This window comes from Rhea americana, unplaced genomic scaffold (assembly GCF_003343005.1).
Source record: "Rhea americana isolate MKP2758 unplaced genomic scaffold, rheAme1 scaffold_34, whole genome shotgun sequence".
NCBI lineage: Eukaryota > Metazoa > Chordata > Aves > Rheiformes > Rheidae > Rhea > Rhea americana.
In genome coordinates this window covers 2335700-2357382 of record NW_028186468.1, presented here as the reverse complement: position 1 = coordinate 2357382, position 21683 = coordinate 2335700, and the positions used below count along the sequence as shown (strand labels likewise).

Sequence of the window (21683 nt, the reverse complement as noted above, 5' to 3'; positions counted from 1 at the left end):
TTTTTCTGCTTTCCTTYGCTTTTTTGAGTACTGAATTCACACATTTGAAGATAGCATTTAGAACCTTTTTTAAATTATTCTACCACAAGTTAGCACTGTCGTAGGATTTTTCTTTTTATTTTGGATTAAAGTTGTAGCAATACTTATTTCTGGTAGAAAGAGTTTAAATTTGTGTGCGTGTGTATATGCTTACAGCATATTCCTCTAACATATGTCTTTACCGTTTTGTTGGCATTTCTTATTCCTATATAGTGGGTGAAATGTAAGTAGCAAGCAAACTATGATTTATGACAGCCATTTGGTAAAGACAACAGAGATTAAGCATTTAAAATTGGGTTGCCAGGAGACCATTTCAAGACCACAGCAGGGGTCTGACTTACTATTAGAACTGAACCCAGTTCTTTAAAATAAGGCATAGGTGGTATATCGAATAAAGGTAAGTAATTTCAGATGGCTCCTCTTGACTTGTAAGAAGTAATGTGCCATTTTCAATCTTCCTCTGGGACAAAAAGGGAGGAAATGCTGTCATGCATCTTATATTCCTCTCTATCACTTGCTSTGCAAGAGCTGTTTTGTTTTTTTGTTCTTTTGTTTTTTTTTTYCCCAAGAAGGAAGAATGATTATGTGCAATGGCTGCTGCTTAAGAACAGTGCATAGTGTTGGCAACAGTTTTGCATGGATAAGGTCGAGAAATAGAGAAGTCACGCTTACAGTGCTCATCCTTGTGGTTCTGGTTCATAGCCATTTCATTACACAGCAAGGTGGGATAATACATCTGCCAATTCGTACATGAAGGAATAAAAAGTAAAATAACCATACCAATGACATTTTGGTTTTGGCAGTGAAAGAACTCTCCATGAGTCCAGTTCTAAAAAGTGAAGCAAAATTTTGACATTCAAGTACAAAGGAGGTAGGAGAAACATCATGCGCAACTCTAACTTGAAAGAGTTAAGAAGAAAGAACAGCAGAAAAGAAAGATTTAACAAGTGAGAGGGAGAAAGTGAAAGGTTATAAATTAAGATAAAACAGTAGTAATTAAAAGCATATATACATATGGGAGAAGTAGGGCAGGAGGAGAATATTGGCTAGTAAGAGAAAAGTGCCTCAAAGAGAGAAGAAACTTGGCACCAAGTTGGAATTTTTTTTTTTTTGAAACTGGGTTATATAGGAACACATTACAAAAATGTTGTTGCGGAGGGATGGAGGAAAGTAGTGAGAACACAAGAACCGAAAAAAATGAGTAAATTAGTGAGCTCATCATTCCATCTACAGATATGTCAATAACATTTTGCTGCAAAGACAGATGTAGACAAACCCAGTGACAAAATGTATTGCCAGTAAATGTACGCATATGTATGATTGTTACTGCATTATATGCATGATATGTGACACCACAAAATACATTCCATGGTGATCTCTTGGATTTTCTATCTTGCRTTAATTTTACCCACTACTAATAGTCTTTATAAAGAAGTGAATGACCTGTTATTTCACCAGTTTATATATAAAAAAGAGCAAGTAAACTAAAACAGAATGAATTAAGATATAGTATATATTAATATACTATATTCACTCAACACGCCTCTGTCTCACTCTTACTTCTGTTCAGTTTTGTTTCGTGTTTGTTCTACAAGCTATTTTGGCACTGGAGCTGTGCATTTGTTCCGTGAGCTAGTCTTTGGCAGAGATTCTGGCAGTCCTCTACATGAAAGAGACTTTCAGGGGYGTTTGTACTGAGGCCAGACAAGACTCTTAGTCACAAGGTTCTTAAATCAAGGAACCGCTGTGAGCTTCATCTCAAGGGCTGTAAATCTGCCCCGAGGGAGCTCCCTGGGAGAGCTTGCGCTGCCTCCTCCTGAGGCCCGGCGTGCTCCGCGCTCGGTGGGGGCTCCCGATTCTCACGTCGCCTCTTGAAGCTCTCTAAGGCACAGCACTACAGCCCAACCCCTAATGGGGKTGTGATTCCTACAGTAATATCACAGTACGATTTCATGCTTCTCAGTGAGCCACTGTGAGGGAGAACAGGAGAGCAAGACAGATGGACACATTAATTACTAAAATGTAGCAGGACAGTACTTAGGGACTGTCAGGGGCTCAGTCTTGTGTTATTAAGTGTCTATTTGGTGAAAGTTTCCTGAATTACTATTTTTATCATAGTAAAGCCCAGAGGTATTGAATATATTTGGAGTATTGTCTCAGACCCAGTAAAAACATCTAAGTTTTGCTGTAGCAGCATTTCGGTAGGAGATCTACTGTTAACCTTCAATCGGCACTTCAGCTGACGGCAGTACTTTAGCTGCCATATGATAGTCCAGTCCCATACTGTCCAACGAACCACCAAAACTTTTTTTCTTACTTTAACTGCCGCCTGTAGTATAAGGTTATGCGAGCACAGCCGATTTCAGCAAAAGCTCAGGCATCTGAATGCTGGAGCTCCATCGGCAGCATTTGGGAGCGTGACTCTGGCTGTAGAAAGCAGCAGTTCGTTCCCGTATTATCCTGCTCTTTACGCCGGCCGTACAGACGGACGGTGCGAAGGCAAGGGATGCTGTTATCCCGTTTAGCAGATAAGGCAGCGAGACAGAGCGATTAAGTAGTTTGCAGCAGTTTACGCCGGAAGGATGTGCTTAGCCAAGAAATGAACCRCGACTGCGTGGACGTCTGCCTTGACCACGAGACCACCCTTCCCTCCCTGCCAATTCAGAAATCAGAAGTGCCTGTTCTCACTGCAGTTTCTGAGCCTGAGAGGTAGACAAGGAAATTAATAAAAAGCATAATTAGATGTGAAATAAGGAAGGGAGGATAGAGAGAAAGGGAGGAGAGAATTCAGAGAAACAAAAACGTGCAGGGAGAGAGAGAGAGATGAGTGCAGGCATGTGTAGGAGAGGCTGAGAAATAAAAGCCTGAGCTAAAGAAGATTGAATACAGACGAGTGAGTTTAGGCAAATGATCCAAATTTAAATATTAAAAAAGTTCTCAAAACAACAGAAAGGGAAGGGAATAGGAATGTTTCACATTTAAGTTTAAACTACTATTAGAATCAGCCTTGTAGCATTAATTTTTCAAAGTATATTTAAAAAACATTTGTTGGCACACTGAATACGTAAAATAACTAGTCTGCATCTGCTAGACTGTATTCCTTACTAAAAATATTTTCATGAAAGCATGATTTTTGTTCTGAAATTGATAATACAGATTGTTTTTATACCAGTGATCTCATATAAAAGAGCAAGTCAAGAAAAATAATTAAGATATATATTAAAATATAGGTTATTAAAAACACATACTGTATATTTTAAATATGTATTCGTGTACACAAACACACACACACACGTTTAAAAGCAAATTTGAGCATCTGGAGTTTTTTTCAGATTTCCCTATGACCCATCACTAGCACTGTAATAGCCTTTTTACCAATAATGAAGAATCTAATTTATATTGATCTTTTAGAAGCTCATTGGCCTCAGGGTATAAGCGCTAAAGTCCACAGTATATGGATTTTTGAACATGCAGTCCTGAAAAATGTTAACAGATGTGCTGATCAGAAAAATGACAGAAGGATTTTTTTCTTGTTCTTTTCTAACTGTTGTTTGGCCATCTCTCTTCACCTCTTTGTAATGTATGCATCTCTTCTATTGCTTGTAAGTACTTAGAAAAAGGAATTTTTTAAAAAATCCTTAATAAACATAGCTGTATGTCCATTTGTCCTCAGTTTCCCATATGTTAGCAAGATATAGCATTGAAAAATATTAGTTATCTGTGTTATCCATGGACAAGCAGTTGCTGGGAATATGCTTGAACAATAWTTTTCTATATATGTATATATGTTTCACGCTTCTTCCAAAATAAGGAGTTTGTCCTCGTAAATGGCACCATTTATTACAGTGTATATCTTTCAGCATTTTCTTAACGGTACACTAAGCATCAAGAAAGAACACAAATTGCACCAAATTCTGGGCCATCTCTTCATGTAATGAAACCTTTTAAAATAGATGCTAATGTAGTGCCTCACATTTATATCAAGAAGTTGCTAAATTAATTTACCCACACAGCCAATCAATCACTGTAAATGGTATTTAAAGAATAGCCGGCACTTTGTGGAAATAATAGGTGGCTAGTGTTTAAATAGCATGATTTATTGTGTCATTTGTTTGTTTTCAAAGGTTAATGGCAGAAACCTCCTTTCGGTTGACTTCGATCGAACCACAAAGACGGAAAAGATCTACGATGACCACCGTAAATTTCTGCTGAGAATTGCCTACGACACGTCAGGGCACCCAACGCTGTGGCTGCCAAGCAGCAAGCTGATGGCTGTCAACATTACCTATTCATCCACAGGGCAAATAGGCAGCATACAGCGTGGGACCACGAGCGAAAAAATAGAGTATGATGGTCAGGGAAGGATAGTATCTAGAGTGTTTGCTGATGGGAAAACGTGGAGTTACACATATTTGGAAAAGGTAAAGAGTACTCAAGTTTTAAAAAAATGCTCTGAATGTGCTAAAATTATGCCGCATCTGACTGCTGAGTACAATACAAGCACATTTCATTTATTTTAAGTAACAATAAGATTCATGTGGGAATGTTTTATACAACAGGTATATAACCAAGCCTTAGCTAATTTCTAGGAATTTATGACTTTCTAAATTATTTAGGCCACAAGCTAACAAGCAGCATCCGTATTTAGCTTTCATGTTAACACCTAAAACAAGGTACAGGAATTAGATCTCTGTGGTGTAATTCAGTTGAAAATTACTTGTTTGTAAACTCTTCACTTTTTTTTTGGGGGGGGGGGGGCTACAAAGAAGACTTCTTGTTTCTAAATATTTACAGCTATCAATATATACTTGCTGCATGTTGCAGCACAGAATTAAATGATAGGCAAAAGATCAGAATTTTTTATATATAACAACTGCAGAATGATAGCTCTCCTTGCTGAAATATCTGTGAAAATTGCCCTTGTGAGATCTCAGGCTTACTACACAGAAACAGAATGCATTTCTTTCTGAGGTTTAAATATATTTCTGTTGAATCTGTTGTTCAGCAAATATTGTTTACTAGTCATTGCTAACATAATTTAATCAAGACCTATGATTCATAATAGCCACACATCAGAAAAAATGACAGAATAATTCCAAGTAGCTCCTTTTGAAGTAAATAATCAAACAATTGTTCTGCCCGTATGTTAAACACTTACAGAACAAGAATGCAATATTCAGGGATCTCAGGCTACTCAAATTGTTCAAAATTATCTCTAATTGTAGGGGAGAAATTGTATGTCCCATATGTTGTTCTCCTTGTGAGTTAATGGCTCTAAGACAGTTTTGCTTCTTCCCACATTAAACATGACTTATCTGAATCCATTGACAATCTGCTGTTTAGCTGTGAGTGCTTGATAAAAGAGTGATACAGTCATAACAAGTAGCAAATTATGAATGTGGAACCACTAATTACAGAACCCCTTGCAATTAAGCATCCAAGTAAATTAGGCAGGGAGATGTTAACAACATGCAAGGTCAAGGATAACTCAATTAAAGAGGAGATAATTTTCTCAAGTGGGAATGTCGCATTTTTGTCAAGAAATAGTGTCAGTATATGTGTGTGGTGGGGGCAGGGGGTGATACTCCACCATTTGTCACATGGTAAAAACCTGTTCTTAATTTTCAGTCAATGGTTCTTCTGCTTCATAGCCAACGGCAGTATATCTTTGAATACGATTTGTTGGATCGGCTTTCTGCTGTCACTATGCCTAGTGTTGCTCGTCATACCATGCAGACTATTCGCTCCATCGGCTATTACCGGAATATCTACAACCCCCCTGAAAGTAATGCTTCGGTTATAATGGACTACAATGAAGAAGGACAGCTCCTTCAAACTGCTTTCCTGGGGACGAGCCGAAGAGTATTATTCAAGTACAGACGGCAGACCAGGCTCTCAGAAATTTTATATGATAGTACAAGAGTTAGTTTTACTTACGATGAGACAGCGGGAGTCCTGAAAACAGTAAACCTCCAAAGTGATGGATTTATCTGCACCATTAGATACAGGCAGATTGGCCCACTGATTGACAGACAGATTTTCCGCTTCAGTGAGGATGGGATGGTAAATGCCCGATTTGACTACAGCTATGACAATAGCTTCAGAGTGACTAGCATGCAAGGTGTCATCAATGAAACCCCATTGCCTATTGATCTGTACCAGTTTGATGATATCTCTGGTAAAGTTGAACAGTTTGGAAAATTTGGAGTTATATATTATGATATTAACCAGATCATTTCTACAGCTGTAATGACTTACACAAAACACTTTGATGCACATGGCCGCATCAAGGAAATTCAGTATGAAATATTTAGGTCATTAATGTATTGGATTACAATTCAGTATGATAACATGGGACGAGTGACAAAAAGAGAAATTAAGATTGGGCCATTTGCCAACACCACAAAGTATGCTTATGAATATGATGTAGATGGTCAACTCCAGACAGTTTATCTAAATGAAAAAATAATGTGGCGATACAACTATGACCTGAATGGCAACCTCCATCTACTTAACCCCAGTAACAGCGCCCGTTTGACGCCACTCCGCTATGACCTGAGAGACAGAATAACTCGACTAGGTGATGTTCAATATCGATTAGATGAAGATGGATTCCTGCGTCAGAGGGGTACTGAAATCTTTGAGTACAGTTCAAAGGGCCTTCTCACTAGAGTTTATAGCAAAGGCAGTGGGTGGACAGTGATTTACCGTTATGATGGACTTGGACGACGAGTTTCCAGTAAAACTAGCCTTGGACAGCATCTCCAGTTTTTTTATGCAGACCTCACTTACCCAACCAGGATAACTCATGTATACAACCACTCAAGTTCTGAAATCACKTCTCTCTATTATGACCTGCAAGGACATCTTTTTGCCATGGAAATTAGCAGTGGAGATGAGTTTTACATTGCATCTGACAATACAGGGACACCACTGGCTGTTTTTAGTAGCAACGGTCTCTTGCTTAAGCAAATTCAATACACTGCTTACGGAGAGATCTACTTTGACTCTAACCTTGACTTTCAGCTGATTATAGGCTTCCATGGAGGCTTGTATGACCCACTGACTAAGTTAGTCCACTTTGGAGAAAGAGATTATGATATAATGGCAGGCCGATGGACAACACCTGATATTGAAATCTGGAGAAGAATTGGGAATGATCCAGCTCCTTTTAATTTGTACATGTTTAGAAATAACAACCCAGCCAGTAAGATACATGATGTGAAGGACTATATCACAGGTAAATGAAGGTTACTTAAATTGCAAGACTGTTCCCACTTGCTCTAAATCTGTCTTTCTGTGATCTCATAACCTGGACTCTGTTACAGAGTTAGTTACAGGCTAAGAATACTGTCTGGGAACAGTTAGTGGAGAAACTCTCAGGGAAGATTATTCTTCAGGAAAGTACTTGGCATTTTGGAACAGCAACAAAGTGATTTTAACCTGGGGACGCTGGACCTACAGATTACCGATTTAGACTGGAATTCACAATTTTGGAGGGGTATCTAAATATATCATTTGGAAAAATTCCTTATGAGGAAGCATTTGGCACCTAACAGTCAAATTAACCACAGTAAACATGCTGATCAGAAATGGTAAAATAGTAAATGGGGGATCTTGAAAATAAAAGGTGTGTYAAAATTGCCTGTAGCTTTAGTCATTGATTTAGGTACCAGTATGAGATTGAAAGCCACAGCCCATATTTAGCTTTTTCGTTTAGGTAACTGTACTAGGAGATCTGTTCATATGTCTACATTGCCCTCATGGTGCTCTAATATTAGACCAYTGACCCCAAAAGATAATTCAGAGCATCTTGAGAAAGGAAAGAGGCATCCTGTGTTCTCTTTGGAATGTTGTTATGCATCCAGGTGTTTTTATAATGAAAAAAAATAGGCTCCTTGAGCAAGCACAAGAGTAAAAACTTCTCAGGACCACTCATGAGAACTTCCTTACCTTTGGATTAGAGTCAGGCTTCTTCATGGATCTGGGCTGCTGTGCAGTAAAGACTGCATCTTCTCAGCTCAAAAAGACCAAACACAGAAAAAAATGAGAGTGTAAGGTAGTAAGGGCAGGAGGGGGCTTTCTGTGGTGCAAGTTAGCTCAGTAACAGGGCAGAAAATATTCACTGGAAGTTGGCTGATACTTGCCAGGATAAGTTTTTGCAAGGTTGCTAAGGCAAATTGGCTGAGAGAGAGGCGCACAAAGCCAGGAGCAGGGAAGGAGGAACAGAATATAGGAAAAGGATTAAGAATTTCTTTTGGCAATAAAAAGCTGCTAAGATGCCACTTGGATATAACTGAGTTGTTCGGGAASCTGTATGCTTTTGTTGGTCTAAAATTAGCAATATACACTGTTTTCCACTAATCTAAATACAGAAAAGTCTGACTGAACATCAGCAGAAGTTCTTGAAAAAGGCATGGTTGAATCAGATGATAAACTTGAATAGGTGCAAATAATCTGAACTTTTTTACATAGACAGTGCCAGACTATAGGARGGGCTCAGCTCCACTTAGAAATGAGTTGTGAGACTGTCCCTCAGAGAAGCATATTGGGAATCAAGTGAGTTTGCATTAATTTAACACACAGCACCTTTTAACAGAGTTGCTAACAGGCTTCCTGGGAATAAGGCTGACAGCAGACCCTTGAATCTGCCCTCTCCTAGCAGCATGTACTCTAGGGGATATAGTTGCAATCAGATTCTTTGTGACAATGAAGATGATATAGTCAGTTCAAAAATTACCCTTAAAATACAGTTCTAGCTCTTAACACCTTTGATATATAGAATATGTAGACCCAGACTGCTTATATAACACTAGTGCTACAATGACTAATTTAGCTAGAGGGCAATTTTAGATCCAGAGTTTAATGAGGCTTATCATTTATCTGGAAAGGTTAGAAACTATTTTAAAATAAGTATTTTTTATTCTTTTAACATTTGGAAAAACTTTATTCCTTCTTCCACATACTTGTGCTTTTCTTAAATGGAAATTACTGGACTTGATAAAAAGTACTCTGCCAAATTCTGCTAAGCTTTATATATGTGAAGATAGGCTAGAAAGACAGAAAACTAGTAAGGAAGAGCACTCATTCTGGCCCAATAATCTTTAGTTAGCTGGTAATTCTTGAGTTTTTTTTAACAGAACATAAAATATATCATAAATAATGTTATTTAATACTAATATAGTATCATATCTGTCTACTTACTGACACCACTGTAATACATTTTTATTAGTTTTTAATTTCATCAGTCCAGCTTCATCCTGAAGAGGGGGGCTTTCTCTTGAATCAATAAAAATGTCTGCCAAATCATATAAAAGGTAATTGTCTGTATAGGTATTATTTCAGGTGTAGTTTGAAGAGATTACAGTAACAGAAATGTAACAAAGGACAGWGTGTGCTCTGCAGTACTTTGTTTTAAGGTACTGATGATGAAATACGGACAAAGAGAGAGTTCAGCCTGACCATGAAATCCTAATTAGATTAGGCTGTATAAGGGAGAAATCTCATTTCAGTTGCGCTCGTGTATTTGTTCTGGAAGTCACTGAGGCCTTTAAAATTGCTGAGCCTCACAATGCCTTTCAAAAGATCCTAATGCAACTCTTTAACGGAATAGTGCTTAGACTCTGGTTACTACATAGGTGGGCTATTCTAGCAGTAGCACAAATCTAAACCCATACAGATCAAAAGGAAGACTGTTGAATAATTTTAATGATATGGAAAAAAAACAACTATGCCAAAAGTTATTTCATGTAAAGACGGTAAAAATTAGTTGCAAAATACAAAATAAAACTAATATTTTTTCTTCTTCTTGTATAATTTTCTTTCAGATGTTAATAGCTGGCTCGTGACATTTGGCTTCCACCTGCACAACGCCATTCCTGGTTTCCCTGTTCCCAAATTTGATTTAACAGAACCTTCTTATGAACTTGTGAAGAGCCAGCAATGGGAGGATATACCAGTAAGAAACAAAACTAAATACACAAAACAAACAATATAGTGTTCCTCTGTACTCATAAATTAATAGGCAAGATAATTCTGAGTGTACTTGCTAAGTTTAATCTGAACAGTGCTTTTCAAACCTCTAAATTTTATCTATTTTAAAAGTTATTTAGGAAATTACAGATGGTGTTTTTCTTATGAATTTACTAACTTAGGTGCAATTTTAAACAAACATTTTGTTTGCTTTCAGCAATAGCAGTGCAGAAAGACAATGATCAATGAAAAGAACTTTAAGACCCTTTTAAGATATCTAAGTTTCCTGGCAGAAACTACAGAGATTGGATTTATACTAACACTCTGCCTGAGGGCAGAAAGTGAACATTGTAATAAAAAATAGACTGTGAAATAAACAGAGGAACAGGTGATATAAATTATGCATACCAGGCACCACTACAGTTTTACTTCTCTTTAATATTAACCATGTTTTATATGTAAAGATAAAATATTGAAAATGAAATTACCTGAGGTGAAACCCATTACATTACATAAAACCAGAACTCCAAGTGCTTATGAAGTTCTTTGGGCAGGAAAAAAAAAAGAATCAACTGATATCCAGAAAGCCTGCTATGGTTTTTAATGATAGAAGAAATAAATGTAAAGATTAAAATCCAAAACTACTGTTTAAGAAAATGCTGTTTACAAATCCAGCTGATTCAGAGGTCTACGCCATCTAAAATCCCAGAATTCTCAGTTAAGAAGTGTTAAGAGACAGTTAAATGGGTAATCCCATCATGAGTCATAAACAGATCTTGTTTTAAAAGAAAGAAGATAGAGAACTTTGCAAGATGGAAAGAAGATATGATCTTGAACCTTACAACTTAATTTAGACAAAAAAAATCATTCAAAGGGTAGAACAGAAGGAAACATACAGAAAAGAACTCTGCATACGTGAAGTGACTCACTATATACATATATATTTTAACAGCCATGAGAAGAGTAACAGGGAAAAAGACCTTAGAGCACAGCATGAGAACAGTGTCTTCCCTGAACAGCAGAAGCAACAAAGAGCACTGAAAGCGGCTGGGCAGGATGGCAGTAATGGGATAAGACCTGTCATCTTCAACAGTGTGAAGAACTATCAGAGGTTGTTTATTTAGTTCTCAAAGGCTAGAGAACACAATTATCCAATAAAACAACAAATAGCAGCACACCAGCAAGAGACCCAGTCTAGTCAGAGATGAGAACAGACAGGTAGTTGTCAAAAACTTCCTTCAAGTAAAGAGCTTAACAACAGTGAGGAATGCCAGGGCATGTGACATAACAGAGGACAAGAGAAAAGGGGAGAGAAAAAAAAAAAAGATTGCAAATTTGCAGGTAGGAAGAGGCTGTAGGTATGATACACTGTTGAACAAGCAAATACAAACAACCAGCAACCAGGAGTAAACACACAAACCACTTAGCATTTTGAAGCATTCTGGAATAAGTGAGCTTTGCAGAGTGCTATGGTTTTGCTTCAGAGCTCTGAGAATGCATGTTAAAAATAAACAAACTTTGTCATTATAGAGTTGCTATAATATCTTGCTGCTCTCACTGAGGAGTGTGCTGTCTAGAGTATAGTTTATGCTCAGTAGCCTTCATGTAGGAGTTACAGCAGCTGAAATCCATACTTACTAGCAAGTATGGAGAGATAGGAATGCCCCACATTTGAGAAGTGAGAGCCCAGGTCAGTTTGTAATTCCCTCAGGAGCTGTCCTCTCTGATTAGTAGCAAGGCTGAATTAAGATTGTAGGAGTTGGTTAGTGATTCCTGCTTGGTCTCCCACCAGAAATTTGGGAAGACAGAGCAGACTGTTGCCTCATTTGTCAGCAATGCATCAAATGGGTTAAAAAGTATTTTACTGAAAGAGGGGGAAAGGGTCAATTGGAAGATAAACTCAGTAATCTATAATAACTAACTACTCCTTTTCAAAAACGCAGCCAAAGCTATTTAAATCTTCCTCTCTGTTTCCTGCTGAGACAACTGCTAGGGCAGCTGCCTGCTCCCCAGCTCCATCAATACTACTCTCTATCTCCTTCACAGCTTGTAGTTGCCAAGACCCAAGACTTGACAGATAGGACGTGCCTATTCTGCACAGTTGTAAAGGCTCATCTGAGCTACAACTGACCCATAACACRAGCTGCTCGCTATCTGGCCCTGCCAGCTAACCACTCCTGCTCACTGCTCCCGCTGTCGTAGCTGCCATGACTGACCACAGCACATCTGCCATAGGGTCTTGTTGTCTAGCTGTCTTCCATCTTTACCAAGAGTGCGTGGAGCATACAGGGCTACACATAGCTCTTCATACTCAAGGAAACATTTCTACAGATTCTCCTAGCCTAGCTTTTCAGTCTAGTACTTCTGCACCTCACCACACTTAGGCAGAGCTGATCCCCCCACACACACCCTTGTACATAATATATTGGAACTGTAGTTTCCTCCCCTCCCTAACAGTTCTCCAGAGACAAGCTGGTCATCTCTTTTACGCCTCAGCCACCACACTGATACTTGGATGGCCTCCACTATAGCAAGTGAAATGAAAGGTCACACAACTGAATTGGCTGTAGCTTTTTCACAAATCCACTTGTATTAATAACTTCTGTAATTATTCGCAAGAAAGGGCATCATTCCCCAATATGCCACTTTTCTGCCCTGTAGTTTTTTTTTTTAAAAAAAAAAACTTCTTTCACTGTAAAGATTATCATCATGGTTCGATTCCTCCCCTTCCTTTACCACCATTAGGTGACAGCCTCCCTGCAGTTTTGTCTCAAGAGTGCAGCTACCCAAGAGACCGTGTGGTCTAACATGGCAGGGAGGTGGGGAGAGAAGACTTACTCTTTTTTTTTTTTTTTTAATTGAGCTTAATGACCTGCAAAAGGCTCAGTTTAGATGGAACCATGATAGACAGTTACTGCTTCTACAGGCATCATGCAACATTTTTGTAAGCCTACATGCAAATATAAGCCTATGACAGAGTAATGCTTTGCATGTTTTATCTTTTCACATCTGACTCACCTGCAAGGAAGTGATTGGGTCATGTCTGTACAGGATGAAAACAGTATAACCAACCCGTTACTGTCTCCAATTTGCAAAAGAACGAGTTCTTCCTATGGCAAGGCAGGTATTATAGCAGCCAGTGTAGAGCACTGAAGTTGGATTCTCTTTTATTCTAATCTCTGCTTTCCTAAAAGCTTCCTGTGGTATGTTTCTCCATCTGAGAAGCAGGAATCACAATCAAACAGGGTCAAAGGATGAAATAGTACTGCAGTAAGCTAGTTCTTCCCATATTAAGCATTAGTATCACAAAGACCTGGCCTGTGTAACCCACTAAGTAGCTGCTGGAGTTCCACAGTGTGTGGGGGGAGGGGGTACATGTTCTCAGGGAGACAGGGAGAGGGAAAAAAAAAAAAAAAAAAAACTGAACATCATTATCAAACAACATAGTCTTGTAATGCAGCAGAACAAGCAGTATGTAGATTTAATTAACTCCCTGGCACTGTCAGTTGTGGCATATCCTGTTGTCAGCCATGGGCAGCATACCAAGAAAGCCTGGCTGCTTGGCATCTAGAGGGCTACAGATGGTTGGTAAAACTTCTGTCTGTTCTTGTTTACAGCCAATTTCTGGAGTGCAACAACAAGTGGCGAGACAAGCAAAGGCTTTCCTTTCCCTGGGAAAGATGGCAGAAGTACAGGTCAGCAGACGGAAATCCAGTGGAGCAAAGTCATGGCTGTGGTTCGCTACAGTGAAGTCTCTGATYGGGAAAGGGGTTATGCTTGCTGTCAATCTAGGCAAAGTGCAAACGAATGTGCTCAACATTGCAAACGAGGACTGCATAAAAGTGGCAGCTGTTCTGAACAACGCCTACTACCTAGAAAACTTGCATTTCACCATTGAGGGAAAAGACACTCACTATTTTATCAAGACCACTTCCCCCGAAAGTGACCTTGGGACCTTGAGGCTGACGAGCGGCCGGAAGGCCCTGGAGAATGGCATCAACGTCACCGTTTCCCAGTCCACAACGGTGGTAAATGGCAGGACTCGTAGGTTCGCTGACGTTGAAATGCAGTACGGTGCCCTGGCGCTTCACGTGCGCTACGGCATGACGCTTGATGAGGAGAAGGCTCGCATACTGGAGCAGGCTCGGCAGAGAGCTCTTTCCAGCGCCTGGGCCAGAGAACAGCAGAGAGTAAGAGATGGAGAAGAAGGTGCCAGGCTGTGGACAGAAGGCGAAAAGAGGCAGCTGCTAAGTGCTGGAAAGGTACAAGGATATGATGGGTACTATGTACTCTCTGTGGAGCAATATCCAGAATTAGCAGACAGTGCTAACAATATACAGTTCCTCAGACAAAGTGAGATAGGCAAGAGGTAACACACTGGCTTAGCTCAGGCTGCCAAAGAGACTGTGTACCAGTGTCTTCCGAAAAGGAGACCAAACTGTTTTGCTGCATTACTACTTGAGCCTAAGCTTACATCTTTGCTCAGATTTTTTTCTGTAGCACAATCTGAACAGACTCTGTACTGAAAAAGAGCGCCTTCCAGGAGAATGATACTGCTAATGACAAAACTTTTTTTTTTTTCTCAATGACCTTAAAGGTGATCTGCTTTAAAGAATATGTTTACATATGCATATCGCTGCACTCAAGTTGGACTGAAAAGTATTAAAAAAGAAGAAAAGAAAGAAAAGAAAAAAAGGCCTAAAGATTTTTCAACAGGCTGTTTCTTTGAGGCACTGTATTTAATTAAGATACAGACCCATACAGTGTTTCCAAATATTACTGAATCGTTGACCTTTGCTTACAGAACTAGTATCTCTCTCTCTCTCTCTCTCTCTCTTCCCCCCTCCCCCCCCCCGCATAGGATGTGATATATATCTGTTAATTTTAAAACATGGGGCAAAAATTACTGTTTATAGACAACCCAACGGCTTTAAACTGTGCTGCTTTCTAAAAGGACATTGGCACAAGTGACTTATGCTACCATGGGAAGTTAATAATGGATTTTACAGTGCTAACATGGTTTGCCTTGGGGGGAAGAATGGCAGTAGAATCCTTATTATAGATAAGCAAAGGAAACCCTGATTTTTTTTTGTAAATTATGTGAGACAAGTTGTTTATGGATTTTTATATGAATTACAATTTACTGTACATCAAATATTAGTCTCAGAGGAGTTAATTTATGTAAAGTGTTTAAAAAGTTTATACTTAAAAATAAAATGATAAAAATGTGTGCTGTGTGTGATTTTTTTAAAGAAAAAGGAATTGCACCTTTTATGTTATAGCTGTACAGTATAAAGGATTATATTGTAGAGATATAACAGTGATGACTAATGTCCAAAAGTGTTAATATTTTTGTATTAGGTTTAAAGCTGTGCATCTATCACTCTGCTGATAGGATGGAACACGCCAAAGTGGCTGGCTAAATCCAACTGCAGCTCCCTCCCCTCTTGTACCTCTCCTGTCACCCAGGCCAGTGCCACTTCATCAGTCATTGTTAGAAGGCACAGTAACCAAATAAGTCRTCTCATTTATTATGATGGAAGACTTTAATAGGTTGGGTTTTCCTTGTCTTTTTCCAGCCCTGATGTAATAAATAGACATTTATTCATACCAAGTGGGGTTTCTGTTGTTTTCTTAGGAGCTCTGTTTCACAATGGGGAGAATAGTGTTGCAGGTGCTTGTTATGTAGAAGAAGAGGAAACGATGTAGTTTCATCCAGTTATGTCAACTTTGTCTTCTGTATAATACAACTCTTTTAGATGTTACGACTCCATACAAAGGAAGCGTCCCTCTGACTTGATGCTACATAATGGCAGGCAGCTGTAGGTGCATTTCCTGGTCTTCAGCTAGCAGATCAAATCCCACTACTGTGAAGATTGACCATGGGGATAGAGAGGAAGGTCTAATCCTAGTGCCTAGTCTGCATCGCAACACCACTGCATAGATTTGGCATGCTCTGCTCCAAGGCCCAGTATATCTTCTTATTTGTTCCAGGACAGAACTGAAGYGTGCAGCTGGTTCCTTATAGGAAGCCTGTGATGGCATCCAAGGCATCTGTTTTACTTCTTGGCTGAAACCATTCTCAGAGCTTTACTCTCATGAGCACTAAATTCAGCCACAAAAATAATATTTTTAAGACGAGACAAAATTGGGGTTTTTTGATGTTCATTTAAATATACACAGTATTTCTATCCATGTATTATAATGACAAAACATAGTAAGTGAACGTGTCTTAACTATGAATGGTTCAAGTGGATGTAATAAAAATAGTTTTCTAACTAACTGCTTTGTATTCTGAGATTCTATGGTATTACATACTCTAAATTGCACATTAAGACTGTTTGATAAACAGATTTGAATTTCTCCCAGCCAAGTTGCTACCGAATTTACAGTATCATCAGTGCTATTACTGTATGTGTGTATTGGGTAGAACATTCAGAATTAATTACACATATAATGAATGCTAATCATCTATTAGAACGAAAGCACAGATTAGTTGTTAGTATTTTTACCCTTGAAGTCTTGAGGGCCCTAAATTTAGAGAGGACGATATGTCAGACCCCAGAGGCGTGCCATTGATCTACGTATTTTTTTGAAATGTAAAATGCTAGGTGTTTGCAGTTCTGTTGGGTGGCTCTTCCACAGCACTGTATTTAGCATGCTGTAAGTGCTCTCTGTTGAAATAGGCTCATATTCTAAATTATGTCAAATGTTTCTGTTCTGTTTGAATATGAAAAGCTTGTATAACATGTCAACAATGAAATATATCTTCTACTTGACGTGTACCAGTTCTTTCTCCTTTGTTCTGGCACCAATAAACAACAAATTATAGTATCTGTTGGTGATCATTTTAGATAAAGTCAAATCAAGCCAATTAGTGGCCTTGTTAGTAGTTATAATGAGCCTATTTCTTGCTAAAAAAAGACTTGTGATCTGGACATGCTCCTGCAGGAAATAGTGACCTTGGGGAATATGTAAACAGAAGATCTTTTTAAAGAAAAAAAAATGTATAATTAAAAGCAGCATATTACAAAAAAAAAAAAGAAAAAAAAGGAGGCGATTCCAAGTATTTTAGGCAATGCCAGTCAGAATGCTATCCTGATATTTTGAGATGTATATTTCGTCTGATTTGTACTGTTCTTTTAATTTGCCTTCTTAACTTTATATGTGTCCTGAATTTTCCACGAATTGATAACTATAGATTGCATCTAGGCTTTCCAATAAAAGCCAACCCAATGTGTGTGTGTGTGTTTATCTTTTTTTTTTTTTTTTTTTTTTTAAAAAAAACAATGTGTGTCAGACATTACAGCTGTGTTACTGCTTTTCTGCTTATACGGGAAGCAGCAAACTGATCCAGTTGCACCGGTATTGATTCATTTGCTTCACAGTTGGCAGTATCTTTTTCCCTCCCTGCTCTGTCCAATGGGCCAGGCTGCTAACTCAGCAAAGGGAATTACTCCAAGGAACTCTCAGGTGGCCTACTTTAGAGAAAACATTAAATACAACTTACAAAGCCAAATCTTCCATAGGTAAGGAAAAGCTAAACAACAACAACTCCACTTAGAACTGTTTTCTCTCATATCCTCCTAAGTAAAAATACAACAAAAAGTTTTTGTTTGTAAATAATTAGTTTGGCACTGGTATTTACATATACACATGGAAGAGATCCTTCAACCTGCATTTAGACCTGCTTTGTACAAACTGCTGATTTCAGCACTACTGTATGTATGTCAAGAGATTGCTTTGATTTTAGTTGGATCAGGCAGGCTTCACCACACTTGCTTTATAGTGACAACCTCAAGTTGATAACAACATGTTGATCCAGCACGAATCGGGTCACTCTGCTTAGCTAACTGTGGCCTAATTTTGTTATTAAAAAAATACATACCAGTAAGAGAGCTTTGTATGTTCACACTTGGGAGGTGAGAGATTTGCATTTGACAAGAAAAAAAAAAATGCCAGTTACCACTGCCACTCTTCAGAGGCACTTTTAAGTGACGGCTGAATGATTGCAAAAGAAAAAAAAAATGCATAAAATAACAGCTTACAATGATTGTCTAGGAGAGAATAGGCTGCATTTGCAGAGAATCTGGGATGACAAAATGTTTGAATTCTGTCTTTAACTGCCAAATTTAAAATTTGGTGAAATAAAACATAATTTTGAATTTATATGCTAGTCTTTTCAAGACACAGCACTAAAAAAAAAAAAGTCTTCTAAAAGGGTTACTACCTTTGTTTACTGTTAACGCCAGAATGGCAAACTACAGTTAGTTTTAGTTATATAAATGGCTGGTCTGAACACTTAAGAAAAAGAGGACAAACCTAATGTATAATTCTCTGAGGATACAAAATGCAAAGCAAAAAGACACTTAATAGAAACTGCTTCTAAGCAGCTTATTAGAAGCTGCTTATTTGACACTTACTTACTAGAAGCCACCAGAATTAAAAATAAGCCAAAGTAGAGAGCATCACACAGTATAAACTGAACAGCACAGACATAGATAGTCAAGTCATGTCCCTTACTGAAGCCATACCCAGCCCAACCAGACTGATCAGCTTCTCACAGCCAATTACTGCTAAGGACTAAATATGCAGTGCTTATAAAATTAAATTGATCTTTGACTGCATGCACAAGTTGCTGAAGGCTCTGTGATCAAAACAAGCCAAAAACAAAAACCAGTTCACTAATGGGGAGGTGCCAGGTCTTTTTCCCTAAGGAGAAAGGAACACATCATCTGTAGCCATCATACTAAGTGAGCTTAAACCGTATATATATTTTTTTCCTCTGAAGGTTTTAGCTTTGAGGCAGAATGGCTGTAACCATATGAGCCACAACTTAAAAATATGAGTGCCTAGGCTAGCCTTACAGAAACTTAGAACACTAGTATTAATCAATGGCCCCCTCTTGTTTTTTCCCCCCCTTATTCTAATAGTAATGTAAATGAAGGTGCCAGGGCTTAACGTAAATGCACAAAAGTTTGAAAAACAGTCAACTTCTGTTCATCTGTTGCAGAAAGATTATTTGTTGCAGGTCACTAAAAATGTCTTAGGCCTCTCAGGGCAAAAGACAGTGCAAAGGTTTGTTTCTTGTGCCACCTCCTAATCAAAAGATAAAAAGTATTGGGTATTGCACTTGGCACTGTGACAGGAAGGGAGGAAAAACAGCACACAGTCGGAAATTCAGGCATATTCTACCCTGCCTTAGTAGCAGCATGTGGCGGGGATGAAGGGGAAGGCGAGGGTGTCCTGGCATTAGTTGGTATAAAATGCAACAGTGAGAGTGCAGTCACACAGGTGACAGTAGCACGCAAATATTGGCATAAGATTTATCTTAACTGTACTAGGCTTTATGTATACGCCTTAAAAAAAAATTACAGATACATACAATTGTGATCTGTGCAAGGATGAAATAAAAAGTGCATCCCCCCAAAAAAAAGATTTTATATATATATATAGAGAGAGAGAGAAAAACACACATTTTATATATATATATATATATATGCATGCACACATTTTATATATATTTTTAATATACATCCACACTATCTATATAAACACATACACACACACACACACACACAGAGGCACAGAATATTGTTCCACACTATTCTAAACAAGGTAAAACAGCAAAACCACTCTTTAAAAAAAAAAATAGGTGAGTCTTATGTGTAATTATTTGAAAGGTGAAGCACAAGCATGGCAGCTCATTAGAGTATAATGTTTTCACAGCCTTATTTCAGTGCCTCTAGTAGTTCTACAGACAGACTCTCTTACTGTTAATTACCATAACTTTCTAGGTAAAATGAGTAAACCTTTTAATTTACTAACTTAAAATTCTGTCATTGAGGAATATAAATTTCTAGAGATGCATACATTTTTTTTTCTCCCACTATAAACTGAGTCAAAACTCACAGCAATGTAATTATGCAGCTTGGAGTTAATGGTTCCCACAATGCTTTCTTAATAAAGTCTGTTGGGATTCAGGGGAGAGGGAAGATGTTCAGAAAGTGAACACTGCTGCAAGGCGACAACATGTTTCAGCTGGCTGTAGTTTCTCAATCACACTTAAGCTGTCTGAAGCAGCAGTAAGCYAGCCGTGCATAGGGGCCATGCAGGACACACTTAACCCAACACAACAAAATACTTCCACATTCCAAGCCCAGGAATAATTCTGAAGATGAAATGATAGGAACAGCTATCTAATGGAGCAATTAACCTTACATCAATCAAAAAAACAGTGCAGGGAAAGCTAGTAGGAGACCTGGGTGAAGACAAATTCCAATCTGAGAATGGCTATAGCCATGTTATCTGGTGCTAGAGAAAAATYCAGCCATTATTTGCTGACAAGAACTACTGGGTCAGGAGGGTTGCTGCGAGGTGGGCAGAATGTTGGTCACCCTTTTCAGCAACGATATTAAAAGAAACATATTTWAAAAAAAAAGAAAGAAAGAAAGAAAAAGGGAAAAAAAGTGATGTCAACAGTTGCAGATGACAAAAATTGATGAAGTGGCAAATAATGGTGAAGACAGGGCAGTCATACAGAACAATCTGGATCTCTCGCTAAASTGAGCCCATTCAAACAAAATGCATTTTAATACAGGCAACTCGAAGTAAAATAGCTCAGAATAAGAAATGCAAATCTTGCTATGAAAAGTATGTATCGGCCTACAAGGGAGCAATGACTGGAAAGAATGAGGAGTGCATAATGGATAAATAACCCATTGTGTAATGCCAGGACAATACTAGTGGCAAGGGAAGAAGCGCTTAGAGGGGTAGAGAAGCTTAATGAGATTACAGGCCTTGTTAAACAAGGGAAATAGGAAGGCAATGTTATCACTGGATACGGCACTGGCACCGCAGTGCCTGCATGTAGTTCTGGTGCATACATCATGAAGAAGCTCTTCAAACCCCTGGAGARGGCACACATGGAGACACCACAGAGAAATCTAAGGGTTGATGAAGAACATCTTGCAGGGAGAGATTTAAAGTGGGGGAGGAGGGGGAAAAAAAAAGAAGAAGAAAAAAAAAAGACCCTTAACACCAGATAAGTGTTGAAGTGTTGGTTTTGCCAATAGGGTGTAGGTGCCTTCACAGCAAGGCAGAAAATACACTGTAGTAAAGAGCTTCTAAGGCCAGGGTGTGGGGACAMAGGCAGATTAGACATAGGTTCAGTAAGTAAATAAAATATATTTCATGACTAGAACGAACTACAGGATAAGAGAGTCCCCAGAAGCTCTTGGCAAAATACAAGGCTATTGGCATTGCACTATAATGGCTGCTGCCGATGGGAGTTCACACTGGATGATTTCATGGGCTGCTTGGCCTTACGCTAGACGTTAAAGTGAGAACTTTCTATCTCCGGCAAATGCCAGGCCAGAGGTTTTGAGTTCGCCTCAGCCAGCCACCGCTGCCCCTGTCCGACCCTGACACATCCAAACTCACTCGACACCGGCTGCACCAACAGAAATCTCTCTGAAAGCAGCGAGTTTCTCAACAGGCCGCGCCAGGTCTGCGGCGTTTTTTAATCGTTCCTCGGAGTCCGCAGCACGAGCTAAGACGCTCTGTCACTTTACAGAGCARCAGATTATTAAAACTAACGACAACAAACCTCCCCGCTGCCTACCGGCGTTTTGCCCAGCCCCTTCCCGGCGCCGTTCGTACTTCGGCCCTGT

At 38.8% G+C, this 21683-nt stretch overlaps 1 protein-coding gene across 5 annotated transcripts in view; it reads left to right on the top strand.

The window, feature by feature from the left end:
• TENM3 (teneurin transmembrane protein 3) overlaps positions 1-15241 on the top strand; it is a 465114-nt gene extending 449873 nt beyond the window's left edge. For all 5 annotated transcript variants that reach the window (XM_085311387.1, XM_085311386.1, XM_085311388.1 and 2 more), the window contains 4 exons: positions 4164-4460; positions 5668-7279; positions 9867-9997; positions 13629-15241. In XM_085311387.1, coding sequence (XP_085167513.1) covers positions 4164-4460; positions 5668-7279; positions 9867-9997; positions 13629-14384 — 2796 coding nt within the window. In that variant the 3' untranslated portion in view covers positions 14385-15241. The remainder of the gene's footprint in view (positions 1-4163; positions 4461-5667; positions 7280-9866; positions 9998-13628) is intronic.
• Positions 15242-21683: the final 6442 nt, after the last annotated feature.